The 16,435-nt window shown below is 44.3% G+C and overlaps 1 protein-coding gene across 1 annotated transcript; it reads left to right on the forward strand.

Annotated features, from left to right (window-relative positions):
• Positions 1-4,857: 4,857 nt before the first annotated feature.
• On the forward strand, positions 4,858-16,435 carry LOC141949857 (ovoinhibitor-like). Its single transcript, XM_074883953.1, has 16 exons — positions 4,858-4,968; positions 5,780-5,799; positions 6,652-6,788; positions 6,973-7,033; positions 7,554-7,687; positions 8,124-8,178; positions 9,200-9,336; positions 9,768-9,828; positions 10,613-10,749; positions 11,201-11,261; positions 13,188-13,321; positions 13,397-13,457; positions 14,704-14,840; positions 15,228-15,288; positions 15,654-15,769; positions 16,269-16,435. The coding sequence occupies exons 1-16, from the start codon at positions 4,914-4,916 to the stop codon at positions 16,321-16,323; spliced, it is 1,422 nt and encodes a 473-aa protein (XP_074740054.1). The 5' UTR covers positions 4,858-4,913; the 3' UTR covers positions 16,324-16,435.

Genomic DNA, 16,435 nt, shown 5'->3' on the forward strand with positions numbered 1-16,435 from the left:
ACGGTGTTTGAGTCCATTTTAGCTGTGACCTGATCTGTAAACACTTTCTGTTGCAGATAAGGCTGGAGTGACTTTCTTTCAGATTTTTGGCAGGTTTTTACCTAATACCAATTAATTTCACTCCTACCAAAGACACAGATTTTCTTTCAATTAAGTTATCAAATCCTTTTTTTCTACTGCAGTTAATGAGAATTGATTTTAAACTCAAAATGCTTACGCATGCATCACATTTTATTTCTGCTGATAATAAATCAGGTTTTATTATCAGCAGACTCTGACATGAGTAGCTGTTAATATTTTGTATGCTGATTTTTAACGTGAGCAAACACTATGATTTAGAAATAAATTATTACTGCCTATTTCTATGTGGAAAATCCCCTCATGAAGTGCAGTCATGCAGGGTGAATGTCACCAGTTTGGTCCTGGTTAGCTGTTTTGCGGGATGCAAATTTGTCTGCCTTTGGACTGTGATGAAACAAGTGAACATTATTTATGGAGCCTGGGAATGATGAATGTCAGACAGTAAAAATGTTCTCTGATGATGTCTGCTCACTGATTCCAGCTAAAATAATGTGCAGGGACATCTACATGATTTCATAAAAACAGTGCACAATTTGTGGCTTAAAATAAATTCTTGCAAATGAAAATCAGTGCACTTGAAAGCTGTTATGAGCTGTAGTGATTTCAAGTATTTAGGTTTTGAAATAATCACCCATAAAACCGGCATTAACCGAGCTCCAAAAGCAATGAATTGATGAAGACTGTGCCCTAGTAACCTCTTCTCTCAGTATTTGAGCACCTTCTGAATGTCTCCTGCTGCCAGCAGAAATTATCATCCATAAAAATCACAGCTGGCAATAAGGGATCATTAATCAGATTCCAAACCTGTCTGCCGAGAAGGTGCAGGACAGTGACTTGCTAAAACTGCCTGTGCTGTTGTTATCAGCCCTACTAGAGGTAGCAATGGTAACTCCTTTCTGCTCTCAGCACCCTGCCCGGTCAGTCCTTTTTTGCTTTCCACCCTTTTTTGCAGGTGACTCCAAGGGCTCACTGATGATGTCCGTCCTGAGCACTGCTGTGTGCGGCGGAGCTCTGGTGGGACTCTGCGTGAGCCATGCCGTGCGTTATTGCTGTGAGCTTCCTGGGGAGAAGATGGCAAGGGCTTGAGAGGTATTGGGGATTTATTACTCTTTCTTTTTTATATTTGCTCTTGGTCACCCTTTTTGTTGCCCTCTAACACAGTAATGAGGCCAAAACAGTACTCTACAAAACTGGAAAGGTACCAGCACTCTGGTGATTCTTCGGTTTGCTGTAAATTACACTTTATTAAGGGTGTCTCTTGCCAATATCCACAGACTCCATGTGGTTCACAGCAGTTTCTGAGGTTTTGCAAAACTGGCATTGTGAATTGACAGCTTTGGTCTCCAGGTCTCTCAACACAGTTGGGTTTTGAGCTAAACTACTCTCTGCAGAGAGCTTGAGTCTCATGCTTTTTTTCCATAAAAGGTGTCAGGTACTTATGCAATTCTTCAGGACGTGCAAATGCTGCTCTTGCTATATAGTGAGGACTGTTGACTCTGGCAGATGCCTCAGCAGACCTTGAACTCACCGTGGTGTTTCTCAATCCTCTGCAGTCTGTCCGTTTGGAGCCTGGTAGCTCTGCCCACTGCCTCCCTGCTGCTCTTGCAGCCACCATGGAGGGAGAACCCCTACAAGGCAGCATGGCGTGGTCTGGCCAGGGGACCTCTCACAGTCTGCTGCTGCAGACGGTATCAGAAATCTTGCAGTTTAGGGGCATTTGCTTCTTCAAGAACTGAGCGAGCTGTGACATGGAGAGCCTGATGCCATTTGTGTAGTGAAGCCCCTCTGAGTCTGTCGCAGAGCGCTCTTTTCTAGTTCTCTCTACATCTCTGTGACACCCAATCCCACTTAGAAACTGCTGTGTATGGGTACCTTTGAGTTTCAGCATTATTTGCCTTGATTATCACAACTTCTGCTCCATGGCCTGTCTGGGATAAACCTTGGGACTGCTGAATGGGCTTCTCTCTTTCCTCTCTTTAGGGCTTCTCTTTGGCATCTGTTAGCACATCTGTCTTTTCCTGCAAGGGTATCCCTACTACAGGGAGCTCTTGTCCTGGCCGTTTCTGTGGGATCTCCCTGGTCCAGTCTGCTGCAGGAGCCCTTCAGCTGCCCAGCCCTCCCACTGGGACTGCAACACAAGAACTTGCAATTCTTTCCCCTGTGTGAAGGTATGAGCAACTCCGCTCAAATTGTTCACTGAAAATGGTAAGATATAAATGCAATACTCATTAAGTACAATCCAGATCCTTGACACTGAAGGTCCTAAAAGAAGCAATTTAGTGTTAGGTGTAGCGACAATCACACACTTGGATTGTGGATGGGAAGCATGGACAATTTCTACATATATTTCTGAAAAAGAGGTGAGTTGGCTTTACTGCCTTCTGGCTTCAAAGGGGTTGCTTACTTTCTTGGCCTGTCTCAGTGAAATTCTATAGAAATGGTGACAGATGATTCACAGCTGGCACTAGAGGTAACCTGGAGAGGCAGCAGAAGAAAGGAGCAGAGTGCTCATGTCCAGGGCTGCTTGGCCAGGTGCACTTTGCAGAGCCTCCCTCTCCTGGCATGCCCAGTGAAGGGAAAATAAACAGGTAGACATCAACACAGTAGGACTGCAAGTGAGGATTGCACAAACACGAGGGTGTAAACACATGGGGATAACCAAAGGTGTCCCTCTCCTGCAGCTCTCTGTCCAGCCTGGGTGGGATGTACCTTCTGCTCTGGTCCTGAAAGGCTCTGTCCTGTCAGAAAAACGGCTGGTGGAAAAAGCTTTGCTGAATTGCTCTGTGAAGCACGCAGCTCGCTTGTAAGGTCACAGCATGGATCTTGTGCACAGGGCAGGAGCCCAAAGTGGAGCACTAGGTGTCTCGGCTGGGGTGGGGGACAGCAGACGTGCTATAGCAGTGGTGGTGATTTCTAGATCCCAATTCCTTCCCCAGATCCTTGACAGGTGTTTGCTGTTCTGTCCCTTTAATCTGTCTCCTATTGCAAACTACTCCCCAAATCTAATAACTCGGTTGGAAGAGAATTACTTTGGTCTTGACAGAACATGCTGAGTCAATCTATTTTAACTGCAGATTTGGTTTGCAAATAATATCTCCTTTCTTATAAGATTCAGGTGTCATCTCTGTGGACATTGGCAGGAATTTGCTTGACCATGACAGCTTTCACAGAGACTGGCAATTAAGTTGTCAAGATACATTTTCCTCTGCCAGGAAGCATTAATTGATGGTAGTCTTGGCTGGAATGAGCCCTGAGAGATGGATACTGTAATCATGGTGAACTGAGGTCCTTGTAGCTGAGGCCTGCATTGGTCCAAAGGTCTGGAGTCCTTGACACTTCATGGAACTGAGATAAGGGACAGGGCAGGAGACATCTGGGGCTGAATATCAGGTGGAAGGAAATGAAAACAAGGTATGTGAATAGAGATCTCTCTAATGTCACTAGAGATTAATGTAGCTGTAAATGCTGGCATTTGGGGAGACTTTAGCTTTGCAGATGCACACTGCAAACTACTAATATTATCAGAGATCATGGATATGAAAGCAAATAGAATTTTCCATTAGGTAATCCCCAAAATCGTGTTGTTGTGGATTTGCTTTTCAAGTGAGAAAGATGTTGGAGATATCCTTCCCTTAGAAAATAAAACTGGGATGATTCAACACAAGCTCACTCTGTTTAAATTATGTCAAAAATAGATCTGCAAGTAAGGATTTTGATTACCAAGTACAGAATTTGAAAGATTAAAAGTTAGTGAGAAGTTTGGAGAATTTAGGATCCCAACTGAGAAGACGGGGATTGAGAACAATGCAAAGAATTGCCAAAAAACTCTTTCAATAAAGGACAAAAAAAGCCTTCAGGACCAATCCAAGTTCTGTTACCTTAATAGTGGGCAAACCTTCAGGAGAAATTTGAAGAAAACTAAAGATATAAAGTGTAAAGAAATAACGTACATAGTGAATTTTCAGGAAGGAAACCATGTGTAGGCTAATATCAATCTTTGCAGAGTTGGCTGGCTTCCTAGATAAAGGAAATAGAGTACATCTAGTCTGTGCAGACATCAAAAGCACTTTGTCTGCTGCCCTGTGGGATGGTATCACTTAGGCTTGGTGGGGTGGGTCAGGAACTGCCCGTGGGGAAGATGGTAGCAGATGAGCAGAGGGTACCATGGGAGTTATCAGTGAACAGTCAAAAAGATGGATTTTAGAACCAAACTTAATATTTTCACTCCTTGTTGTAGTACAGAAAAAGTTGGCACCTGGAGTGGGGCACTGCTGAGTTTTTTAAAACAGAAGAGCAGAATTTCTCCCACAGAGCGCAGGGTGACCTTCTGGGCTGAAATTGCCTGGACTCAAACTGGGATGAAATACAGCAGTGGAGAGTACAAAATCATGCTCCGAGGTTAAATAACGAGGGTTTCGGCTATCAGCTGGCAGCCCAGTTGAAAACTACAAAGGAGGAAAAGAAAGATCTAATTGCATTTAGCCAGTTGCAGGGTAGATGTGAGCCTAAAACGTGCTGCAGCCATGCGAGGGACAGCCCAGGGCTGGGTCAGATCCATCCGGGAGGAGAGGGGTCCTGGCATGCTCCACGTCCCTCAAGCCAGGCAAAAGGCCCCTTCCTGGCATACAAACCTGTGTCAATAATTACCTAGAAATCTAGAGCTGGGTAAATATATTTTTGGCTTTGATTGTTGATGACAGACTTGGAACATTACCTAATAAGGTGGGACCACTTGATATCGTGGCATGCTATATATTCCTGCTCCTACCTGCAATCTTCCTCTCCTGCACAGAGAGCTAGCAGACTGCACTGGAGCGGGACCTCTGACTGCCATGAAGGTAACAGGGGTTTTCGTGAAGGCGGCTCTAGCCCTTTGCTGCTCCTTAGGTGAGTATTTCTTGGGATATTGCAGAGATTGATCTAGCTGAATCAGAGTTGACTTTTCATTTTGGTAAAAGTATTTGGGTCTTGTAATGTGGAGGAGAGCCTTATTCCATGAAGAAATGTTCTTCCTGAGAGAGCGTAGCAAAAAAATTAGACTTCAAGACTGAGATTTCAGCAAACCTTGTAAAAGTGACTGTTTTCATCTTCTTGGTTTGTAGGAGCAAACCGCTGAAGGAGCAGTCCTAGTGCAGGGCAGGAGCTTGCACATGGGAGCACTGTGTATCAGGGCAAAATAAAACTGTTAGAAATCATTAGAGTCACATCGTTACCCATGTGAGCAATATAAATGCAAACTTTAACCTCTAGGATTGCTCTGTAAGTTTACTGTGCTGTTCCTGGTAACTGAGAAGGATGTGTTTGGAGATGAACAGTGTCAGTGGTCAGCAGTCATCTTAAACACACATGTCCAAACTGTTGAAAGTCAAATATAAAGTCTCTTAGAAGATGTTAAGATCCAGGAGTACTGAATTGAAAGTGCCTGTATTGCTTCCCTGTAACATCTTAGGGATGGATTAATGTATGCACTCTCCCCTGTTTTATCTCCCCTCAAAAGTGCAATTAAACTTTATTTAGTAGCTTCTAATACATCCTATGACCATTTATTGGCATAATGTAAAACTCCATATTTTCCTAAACCAAATAAACTGGTCAACAACAATCACTGAATTTAACAGTTTCATGAAAAGATTGACATTTATCTTCTCTGCATATTAATAATTTTTTTTTCTTTTCTGTCTCCATTTTTTTCTTTCAGGTATTGCCTTTGGAGTTGAGGTGAGCTACAGATCTATTTATTCTGTTCTATTCCAGGTTTCTGGTAAAGTAGAAACAGTATGTAATTACCTGATGAGCAAGTGGATTAAATCTAATGAAAGCTTAGCTGTTCAAACAATATTTGCCAGTGTGTGATTGAATGATATTGCCAATTTCACGAGAAAGTAAAAGTCCCCCATTTTTTACAATATTTTCAGTTCATTAAATAAAGCGAAGAAAGTGAAACATAATTATACAATCCTATTATATTAACTCTTAGACATAATTTAGTTACTCTAAGCCAAAGGCAGTAGATTACCTCCTCGTGAGGAATAGTGTTTTAAGATTATATGCTTGAAAGCATCAAAGACCGTGATTCTGATAATTTTTTTCTATACAGTAAGACCTGCAGAACTGTGTTCCTTGCATAGGTTTCCTATACCTATGTCATAGAGAGGAAAACAGCAGGGTCTGTGCAGCGGATTTATCTGCAGGTTCTTCCCACGCAGTTACGAGACTCCTGTAACTCACCAGAGACTGCAGCATGATTTGAAATGATCAGATTTTGAGCTAAGGGGCTTTGGTGTACAGCCGAGCTCCCAATTACCGGCTGCCTTCATTAGGCATTGTCTCACGCACAGCAATCCTTCCTCTGTGTCGTGCTTTCCCTGGACCCCAGCAGGAAAGCAGAATCAGAAACTTCTGTAGAGATGATTCGCTCCTGCTAACTGCCTGAGCAGATTCAAAATAATACCTGTAATTTACCTCCTGGTAGGAGCTCCAGGCAGTGTGCTTGCAGTGGTGGGAGGCTGCATGGGGGTTTCTTTCCATGAGGGAGCCAACACTGGGGCTGATTCTGTGCTGCTTTCACAGGTTGATTGCAGCCTGTATTCCAGTGGCATTGGCAAGGATGGGACAGTCTGGGTAGCTTGCCCGAGGGACTTGAAACCAGTCTGTGGCACCGACGGCACCACGTACAGCAATGAGTGTGGGATCTGCTTCTACAACAAGTGAGTATTGCTGGAAGCCTAGCAGAAGCTGCAGGGACAGGGGCTCCAGGTAAGGGTGGCAGCTTCATCCCCCAAAGATGGACTGGGCAGAGAAGCATGTGAGTTAGCAGCTGGGTGCTGACACTGCCAGCCTCGAGGTGATGCTGCTCTCTGCGATTCCTGACACAGGTCTGCTTTCTTCTAGGCAACACAGGACCAGTGTGGAGAAGGCACATGATGGAGAATGCGAGCCGAAACCTGTCATGGTAAGACAAAATCCGTGGAAGACTTCAGTTGGCTGTAAAAGGGGACAGTTCAAACACCACTTGAGGAAAACAGAACGTGCACAGCTGGTCTGCACAGCTCAAAGGGGATTAAAATCTGATGATAACTAAAGATGAGACAATTTTTTGGGTCTACCTGGTACCATGTCTCCGCACTTTTCTAATTCCCTGCAATTTTCTACTTCTAGCCTGTGTAATTGGGAATAAAATGAAAAAATTGTGTTGTCTGAAGGTTGGATCTCACCACCTGGATAGCTCCAGCAGGGTCTTATGAAGGCGCTCACAAAATCCACAGTCTTCTTGCTATGCCTTTTTTTTTTTTTTTTTTTTTTTAAGCAGGACAGAATTCCCACAGATCTGACTCTGGCTTCCACTTTTGATAATGGAATTAGTTTGAATTGTCCCCAAAGGCTGAGGGACAGTAAACAAGCTACATAGGAGTGTCATATATTTATACTGAAAATGTGGGGTTTTTTTTTCTCTATTCCTGTTATTTTTACAGATCGATTGCAGTAGGTATAGAACAACTGCGGTAGATGACCATGTCCTGGTAGCATGCCCAAGGATACTAAAACCTGTCTGTGGCTCAGATGGCTTCACTTATGACAATGAATGTGGGCTCTGTGCTTACAATGCGTAAGTCTTCCGCATAGAACGTCCTTCTGGATAATTAGCAATAGTTAAGGCTCTCAGCAGCACTTCTGTAAAACACTAGTCTTTCTTAAGGCAGGTCTCTGTAGGTCTCTCTAGCCAGCCTGGGTTTTCTTCCCCATTTTCTGTCTATGCTCATGAGGGGAATCACAAACAAACAAATCAGAGGACAACCCAGAGCAGAGCCATGAACAGATTAACGTGTTATTTATAACACCTAATTACTCCTAACACTTAATTATCATGTGATACGGAAATACTGTGCATTTGCTGCTACCATCTGTGGGGTGCATTCAGACAAGTCAAGCAGTTGTAGTGTCCCTCAAGGCGGGTGGGACCTTGCTTTCTTGGTGCAGTACCTAGAGTGTAATGGGAAAAGTTATTCTCAAGGCTTCCTAACCAAAGCATTTATTTCTTTCAGGGAACATGACGCCAATGTTAGCAAAATATATGATGGAGAATGCAAGCAGGAGATTGTAAGTGCAATAGAAATTAAAAATCGATCTCTTAGGGCTGTTAATAGAATCCTGAGAACCCCACAGATTCCCCTAGGAAACTGTAAGAGGACCATATGAAAAGGCTTACAAGGTTTCCAGTCCATGCTTTGTTTTTCTGCACAGCAAGGGTGGATTTTGCATCCTCCTTGCTTCAAAGAGAGGGTCACCCCATGCATATGACACCAAACCAACGAAGGAGAAAGGAGATGGATATGAAATGAGAAGCTGCAGTGAGCCAGTGCTGCAGAACTTGCTTCCCAACATACTCAGTTGGTTTTTGTGCTCAGGGGAAGGGGAGGCCCAAGATTTCACTTGCCAATGTGCTGTCCAGGTTGGCAGTTTTCTCTCTGGAGATCACAAGTGTTTCCACCCTTTGCAGTAGGGATTCAAAACTCCCATGCTGGTTGCTTTCACAGACACAGAGCACTAAGCATACATATTTACAGAGTACAGTTCATTGTATACTTGTATGAGGCCGACAGTCTGGTGCCTCAGGAAGAGAAGCTTCTATATTTCAGCATCAAAATTCTGTGATGTAGAAAGTCCGTTCTCCGACTGATAGATAACCATTTTTTCTTCTATCCTTTCAAATCCTATACTCAACTACAGGGAATTTGAAATAATAAGTAATCACAGAGCTGGAGAAGTGGGGAGAAAACCAACACAGACCAAAACAGTATTAGTCAGATTTCCAGCTAGCGAAAAGTATTTCCAACTAAATTCAAGACCCCTTTTTTTTTTATGAGAACGGGCCCAAAATTTTGTACATGTTCTTCTGCCTCAAGGATCCCTTCTCCAAGATAGTCCTTTTTCTTGACTCCTAGAGAACTAGGATAATATTCAGAAAGCTCATTTCTGATTGAAGACTTAGCTTCAGTGTATCAGAGCTTTGTCCTGTTGCAGAAAAAATGGAGGCTGACATAGAGGATGAAAAGGTTTTGCATTGACTTTTCTCGCATAGCAAGGGCTCCACCAGAGCTAATTCTCCTTATCTTGACAGATTGACTGCAGTAAGTACCCAACAGTAACTGCTGAAGATGGCAAAGTATTAGTATCCTGTCCAAGGAACCTGGATCCAGTTTGTGGCACAGATGGTGTTACGTATGATAATGAATGTGGGATCTGTGCCCACAATGGGTAAGTGCCATACACAGAGTACTCCTAAGTAGCCAACAATGCTTTGCAGTCCTGAGAACCATCCTTCTGCATTTCTGCTTATGCCTATGTCTTCGAGTCTTTTAGAAACTGGATTGGGTTTGGATTTACCTTGAGTTTCCTTCTGATACCTTCTTTGTGCTCATGAGGCGAAACCTTCAAGAGTCAGGTGGCAGCTCCTTGGGTTAGTCTGTGGGCTGGGCAGCGACTGAGCAGAGGAAGGAATAATTCAGAATATTGTTATAAATTGCATGTTATGAGAAGATGTGATGAGCTTGTTAATGCGTAATGTAATGTAGCTATTCTGATACACTCTTATAGAGTCTGAAGCCATGGTTTGCTTCATTTTGCATGTGACTGTGACCAAGAGGTTAAGCATTTAGTTCCTTGACTTTAGTGTTTCTCTCTTCCAGACAACAGAGGACCCATGTTAACAAGAAGCATAGGGGAAAATGCAGACCAGAGACTTCTGAGGTAAGTATTCAATATAAGGCATATTTCTCCTCCTGTATCAACTGAAAGGTTCCCTGAAGCTACATCTACTCTGAAAGTGAGCTGGCCTGAAGCCTGGCTTTCTCCACATGTCTATTAAGTCTTGTCAGCCCCTTGTGTTGAGGATTCCTACAAAATCCATCTGTCCTGGGGCAGGTGTCCTCAGGCCCTCCTTGCCCGCACAGCCCTGGCAAATGGGCTGCATAGGAGCTAGGCACGGAGTTTTCATTATGAATTCACACCTACACCAACCTTTGGGGTGGGGATATATTCTGGTGTATGGAGCACACCTGAAGTTTTGATCTGAGTGTATCAGTTGAGAATTTCTAGAGCTGGTGTCTAGGACGTGCCAACACATCAATGTGGAAGTCAGTCAGTTTGGGCTTAGATCTTCCTTTGAGGATGCTCTTCAAATGCATTGTCAGCAAAATCCAAATTCCTTCATGATTTTGGTGTTTTGTGTATATCTATACTGCAGAATGAAAAGGGGATTATGTTTTATCTGTTTTTTGCTTTTCTGGCGTATCTTGCATTTGGGATTGACCTAGCTACTGACCCTAGTCATCTGGCATCTCACAAACTGTGCAGTTCCCTCTGTGCATGAGAGGATTCGTGCAGAACTGACTCAGCCTGGTTTTGAGAGAACTGAGATGTAGCACTAGTGTTGTCTCAGCATCCCGGAATAAAAGCCATGGCAGGAGGTTACGTTGGGGTTTTTCTTGGAGAACAAGGACTTCCCCAGGTTTGACATTTCTGCTTTTTGTAGATCGATTGCAGTCAATACCCAGCAAGAGTGATGAAGGGTGGCAAATCCAGGATAGCCTGTTCAAGGATCCTGCTCCCAGTTTGTGGCACAGACGGATTTACTTATGACAACGAATGTAGCATCTGTGCCCATAACCTGTAAGTACTGTACATAGGACTCTCTTTTGAAGTGACTAGCCATAGTTAGTGCTCCTGACAACTTTTCTTTTGATACCAACATATCTATATGTCTCTGTTTCTATTTCAACCTCCTGAAGTTCCTGTCAGCTTGATTTTTGTTCCCTGATGCTCTGTTTGTGCTCCTCAGGGGAGCTGTGGGAGAGTCAACTCTCAATCTGAGCACACTGAGGGCTGTGGTATTTGGACAGAGGAAAGATGGGGCTGCTGCATAGCACACACTGAGGAGACCTGATAAGTCTGTTACCACTTAGGATTATGCTTGCTAATGAATGGGAGAAACTGGTTCATTAGGCAATCAGATGCCTCCTTTATCATGTATATTGTCTCTGAATTTGGTTTGCTTTCTGTGGCACCTGGGTGTCACAGGGCTTAGCCAGTGAGCATGCTAACGCCAACCTCTCCCTTTCAGAGAACACGGGACTCACGTTAAGAAAAGCCATGAGGGAAGATGCAAGGAGGAAAGTACTCCTGTAAGTGTAACTGGTTATAAAATAAGCGCCATCTCCTACTCTCTGTCCAGTCTCCAGGAAGACCCTGGCTGGGCTCGGTGTAACCACTGTGCTCCTGGGTGCATGGAGGGGTGATGGATGGGGCTCATGCTGGTGCTGTGCTTCTCCCTAGCTGCTCACAGCGGCTGCTGTCAATGTGCTGTGCATGAGGGCAACAACAAATGGGAACAGGAGGGGTCTTCAGAAACAAAATGTCCCAGTCCTGCAGATCTCTGAACCAAAATCATCAGAGGCAGCCCAAGAACCACGTAGCCCATTTTAACACAGTAGGAGAGGAAGACAGAAGGCTGTGTTAGATGTCTGTGTATTCATTCAGTGCTAGGATTTCCACTGCACTAGATAGGCATGTTAAAAAATTCTCATACTCTGGTCAGCCAGGAAAAATCTGCTCTCAGGTATGCATACAAAAATAGCTTTATTATCCTGCACAGTAACAATATGCGCTGATAATAACTCAGCACATTTATTCTGCTTATGCAGAGCAGCTCTAAAGCACCAAAAATAATTTCATGCATCCTGGGGGACCACAATATATTTTCTGTAGTAAAGACACATTGTTAAATTGCTGGTTTTGCTTTAATTTGCTCCTGGACCACGTGGGAAAGAGGGGTAATAGACACTGCACTGGGGAAACTATGGGAAATGACAGTGAAGTGTCAGTGATGCTTAGTTATTGCAGACTGACTCCCAATAGGTGTTTGTCTGTTTATCCTCAAACATTTAAACTGTTAGATTTTATATGTTGTAAATATTTTTGCAACAACAGCTGGTGAAACGTTCTTGCTGCTTTTTTGAAAAAGCTGAAACAAAATCTTGGATTTCACTACCTATGTCAAGCTGGACTTAATGTCAAACACTTTAAATCAGATTCCTTGGGTTAAATGCTTGTTTTACAACTTGCATATGTACTACTCTAGGAAAAGAATCTTTTTGGCCAGCTGTTCCTTTCTTCCCTCTGTTAGTAGACAATACCAATCCCAACTGCAATTATTTCATTTCTAATGAAAGACTAAACTTAAAGAACCTCTAACCTTTTCTGCACTTTGGCCACAACAACCCCCAGCAGCGCTCCAGGCTTGGGGAGGAGTGGCTGGAGAGCTGCCAGGCAGAGAGGGACCTGGGGGGGATTGATAATGAGCCAGCAGTGTGCCCAGGTGGCCAAGAAGGCCAATGGCATCCTGGCTTGCATCAGAAATAGCGTGGCCAGCAGGGACAGGGAAAGGATCTTGCCCCTGTACTCGGCGCTGGTGAGGCCACACCTCGATTACTGTGTTCAGTTTTGGGCCCCTCACTACAAAAAGGACATTGAATTACTCGAGCGTGTCCAGAGAAGGGCAACAGAGCTGGTGAAGGGTCTGGAGCACAGGTCGTATGAGGAGCGGCTGAGGGAACTGGGGGGGTTTAGTCTGGAGAAGAGGAGGCTGAGAGAAGACCTCATCGCCCTCTACAACTACCTGAAAGGAGGTTGCAGAGAGCTGGGGATGAGCCTCTTTAACCAACTAACAAGTGATAGGACAAGAGGGAATGGCCTCAAATTGCGCCAGGGGAGGTTTAGACTGGATATTAGGAAGTAGTTCTTTACAGAACAGGTTGTTAGGCTTTGGAATGGGCTGCCCAGGGCAGTGGTGGAGTCCCCATCCCTGGAGGTGTTTAAGAGTAAAGTTGACTTAGTGCTTAGGGGTATGCTGTAGTTGGGAACTGCCAGTGTGACGTTAATGGTTGGACTAGGTGATCTTCAAGGTCTTTTCCAGCCTAGATGATTCTATGATTCTAATTTTCCTCTGGCAGAAACCTTTAAAATCTGGAGGGTTAGAGTGGAGAGACTGCAGATGAGGCACTCTTCCACCGCCCAGCAGCTGACCCAGCACTGTTACCGTATCTCCCCAGGTTGACTGCAGCGCATACCTGACCAATACCAAAACTGGTGAAGCCATCGCAGCCTGCCCCTTCATCCTGCGCGAGATCTGTGGGACAGATGGTGTCACCTACAGCAATGACTGTGTGCTGTGCGCCCATAATGTGTAAGCCCTGGAGGTCACCCCTCGATTGCTCAGCAGTTACTTGTTGAGTATTTTTAACTCTGCTTTCTCTTCCAGTGAATTTGGAACCAGTGTTGCCAAGAGGCATGATGGAAGGTGCATAGAGGAAGTTCCCCAAGTAAGTGAAATCTAAAGGAAAATAAGAGCTTGAGCTGGTGCTGATTGCTTGTATAAATGCTGGTTGGTTTTGGTGGTGTAGCCTGCACTGGGGGCCACAGCTTGTGCTGTCCTTCTTTCTGCGGGTGAGTATCCCCCTCCTGGCAGTAGGAACCTTGTCCATTTCCTGCCGGCAGTCAGGAAAAGAAAGAGGAGAGGAGAGGTGAAGAATGAGTTATGAGACAGGTGGTATAAATGGTTTAAGACTTTATAAGAAGAAATCCCTTTCCCACAGCAGTCTATCATAGCTGCTGCAGAAACTTAGCAGTCTGTTTTGGTAATATGGGAAGGGGACGCAGAGGACCCAGGGTACCCGGTGCCTCCTGGATGCTTCCATTTTACAAAAGGATGTTCTGCAAAGATTAGAAAATTGCCTGTGTTTTGAATGCTGATATCTAATGTAGCAGGGGATTCAAACCCCTCTCTGTTTTTTTTGTAAATGCAATGTAATCTAATATATACTAACAAAGAATCTTGTAAAAATACCAGATTAACTATATTTGGCCAGCTCTAAACTCTTTACACTCACTGGGGAATAGAAGAACAAAGCCATCTCATTAGCATGTGTTTGAAAGAGTCAGCATCCCGAGTCAGATATTTCATTTCTATACAAACTATGAAATGTCATTCCTTTGTTTCCTGAGTACGCTCTGTGCTCAGACTGGGTGAGATACATAAATCAGGGAGGAAGATTCCACACTGGAGAAACTGGGAGTGCTAAAACACAAGGCCAGTTCTTCAACTGGTGTAAATCAGCTTCAACTGCTGTCAGTCCTGCTGGCAGATTTCAACACTCGGAGCTGTCCTATTGCAACAAAAGGCCCGTCAGCACATCTCCCCTCCATTCTTGTGGGCCATGAAAAACACCTTGGTCACAGTCGGCCCTCTTGCAGGAAGTGCACAAATCATGCCATTTTGATTTGAAGATTGTTTTTGAGCTGCATTTTGTAATATCAGTAAGGTATGGGGGCATCATGATAAATACAAAGCTGAATGAGTAATGTCTACCTTCAAGCCTTGATTAAGTCTTCTCCAGCATAAGGCTGTGAAAGGAAATTTTAGTTTTCCATGAAGAATGAGTTAGTACATAACCATAATTTGTCCTATAGCAGATCCTAAAAGGCAGAGGGATAAACATGGGGGGTTATTTCTGGGCGCCCTTGCTCAGCAGAGCCTGTGCCAGAGCTTTTGCTGTTTTTGTTCCCCAGCTTGACTGCAGCCAGTACCAGACTAACGTGATGAAGGATGGCAGACAGACGATGATCTGCACGATGATCTACGATCCTGTCTGCGGTACTGATGGTGTCACTTACGCTAGTGAGTGTGTGCTGTGTGCCCACAATCTGTAAGTACTCATTTTTCTCCCTGGGGGATTTACAGTGGTGGTGGTTGGATCTGTTAGGGCTGAGTAATGTGCAAGGGTGCTTTCTGAAACTCGTGTGCTGGAGGGGTCCTGTCTATCAGCCCCCATTTTCCTGCTTGCCTTGGTTCGTGTTTGACAAGAGCATTTGACCCCAGAGCCCCTCAAAGAGGGATGCATCAACTGGGGAGAGTGTTATTCTAAAAGACATGTGCCTGGTCCGTAGGGGCATGTTCTTGTTAGTGCGGTGCAGGCAATGCTGAGCTAGTTTATCTAAAAATCTCCTGTGCACTATGTGGGAGTGAGGTTTGGTTTGGCACTGCGGTTGTAATGGGGAAGGTTGCGGCTAACAACGGTCTCTCCTTCCTCTAGGGAACATCGGACCAATCTTGGCAAAAGAAGCAATGGACGCTGTGAAGAAAATGATGCAAAAGTGAGTGGGAAATGATGGGAACAAAGAGTAAGGTTCAGTGTCTGTGACACTCATGGGGGACTGTCCTCTGCTCTGGGTTACAAATTGGGGGGGTGGTGGTGAGCAGACCTGAGGAGATCCCTTGGGAATTTCACACTGGTCATAAACCAGCCAACATCCATGGCATTGCTCTGTAACAGTGCAGGAAAAGATGTGACAGTGAGCAGAAACAGTACAAGGTCACATCTGCCACCAGGAACAAACTTTGAGTTGGTTATTATGATGTTACAGTCAGTTTCATGTCTCAGTGGGGTGTCATTCCTTATGCTGGGGGGGCCATGGTTTGCTCTCAGGCAGAGACACTCATGTCTATCTTCTGTGTGCAGGATCTTTGCAAGGACTTTCAAGAACCCTCTTCTGTATGCAGCATGGAACATTTGCCCCACTGTGGCTCTGATGGCACAACATACGGCAACAGATGTCTCTTCTGCAATGCTTATGTGTACGTACAAAAGTAAACCCCTTCCTTTCATGAGCAATTCCTGTAGCTACTACAGATGCAGAGCTGTTTTCATAAGTTGTTTTTGATTAAATGCTTATGGGCATATACTGGACATTTCTGGTGCACCGTGACTTCTGCAAACAGATTTTTTTTTTGCATTTTAAGGGAAAATGCAAAGGGCATGTTTCTGTGATCTGTACGTGGTCTCCTGTTTGTTAACTTCAGAGATATTTTACTCATTTTCACCAGCATGTAATCTGTCCCACAGGTTCGTTAGGGCATGTGGAAAGTAGTTCACCAAACCAAATGGATTGTATCAAATGTGTGAAATCTTTCATCTTTCCTTTATGGTGATAATGAAAGGGAGTATTTGGGCTTTTGAGACTGTTCTTTGTCTCCAGTCAACACTAAGCCAACACTTGGGCCAGTGAAGTGAGGAACAGGGCTTCAGTACTGAATACGCTCTGTGTCTAATCTTTCTCTCTCCTTTTCTCACCAGGAAAAGCAGAAGGACTCTCAACCTCATGAGTATCACTGAATGTCCAGGAAGATGAGCTCCCTTGCATGTGACTTCCCCATGGGCTGATCTTCCCCAGCAACTTTCCTTCAGTTTGTCTCATTTCCTTAGCCCCTGAAGCACTTGTTCAATAAACTCTCTTGGCAACA

This window comes from Strix uralensis, chromosome 14 (genome assembly GCF_047716275.1).
Source record: "Strix uralensis isolate ZFMK-TIS-50842 chromosome 14, bStrUra1, whole genome shotgun sequence".
NCBI classification, from domain to species: domain Eukaryota; kingdom Metazoa; phylum Chordata; class Aves; order Strigiformes; family Strigidae; genus Strix; species Strix uralensis.

Excerpts from the sequence above, each read along its gene's own strand:
- LOC141949857 (XM_074883953.1), top strand. The coding sequence starts at position 4,914 with ATGAAGGTAACAGGGGTTTTCGTGAAGGCGGCTCTAGCCCTTTGCTGC. Across the intron at positions 8,179-9,199 it reads GAGAATGCAAGCAGGAGATT|ATTGACTGCAGTAAGTACCC; the intron begins GTAAGTGCAATA and ends TTATCTTGACAG. Across the intron at positions 9,337-9,767 it reads GGGATCTGTGCCCACAATGG|ACAACAGAGGACCCATGTTA; the intron begins GTAAGTGCCATA and ends TCTCTCTTCCAG.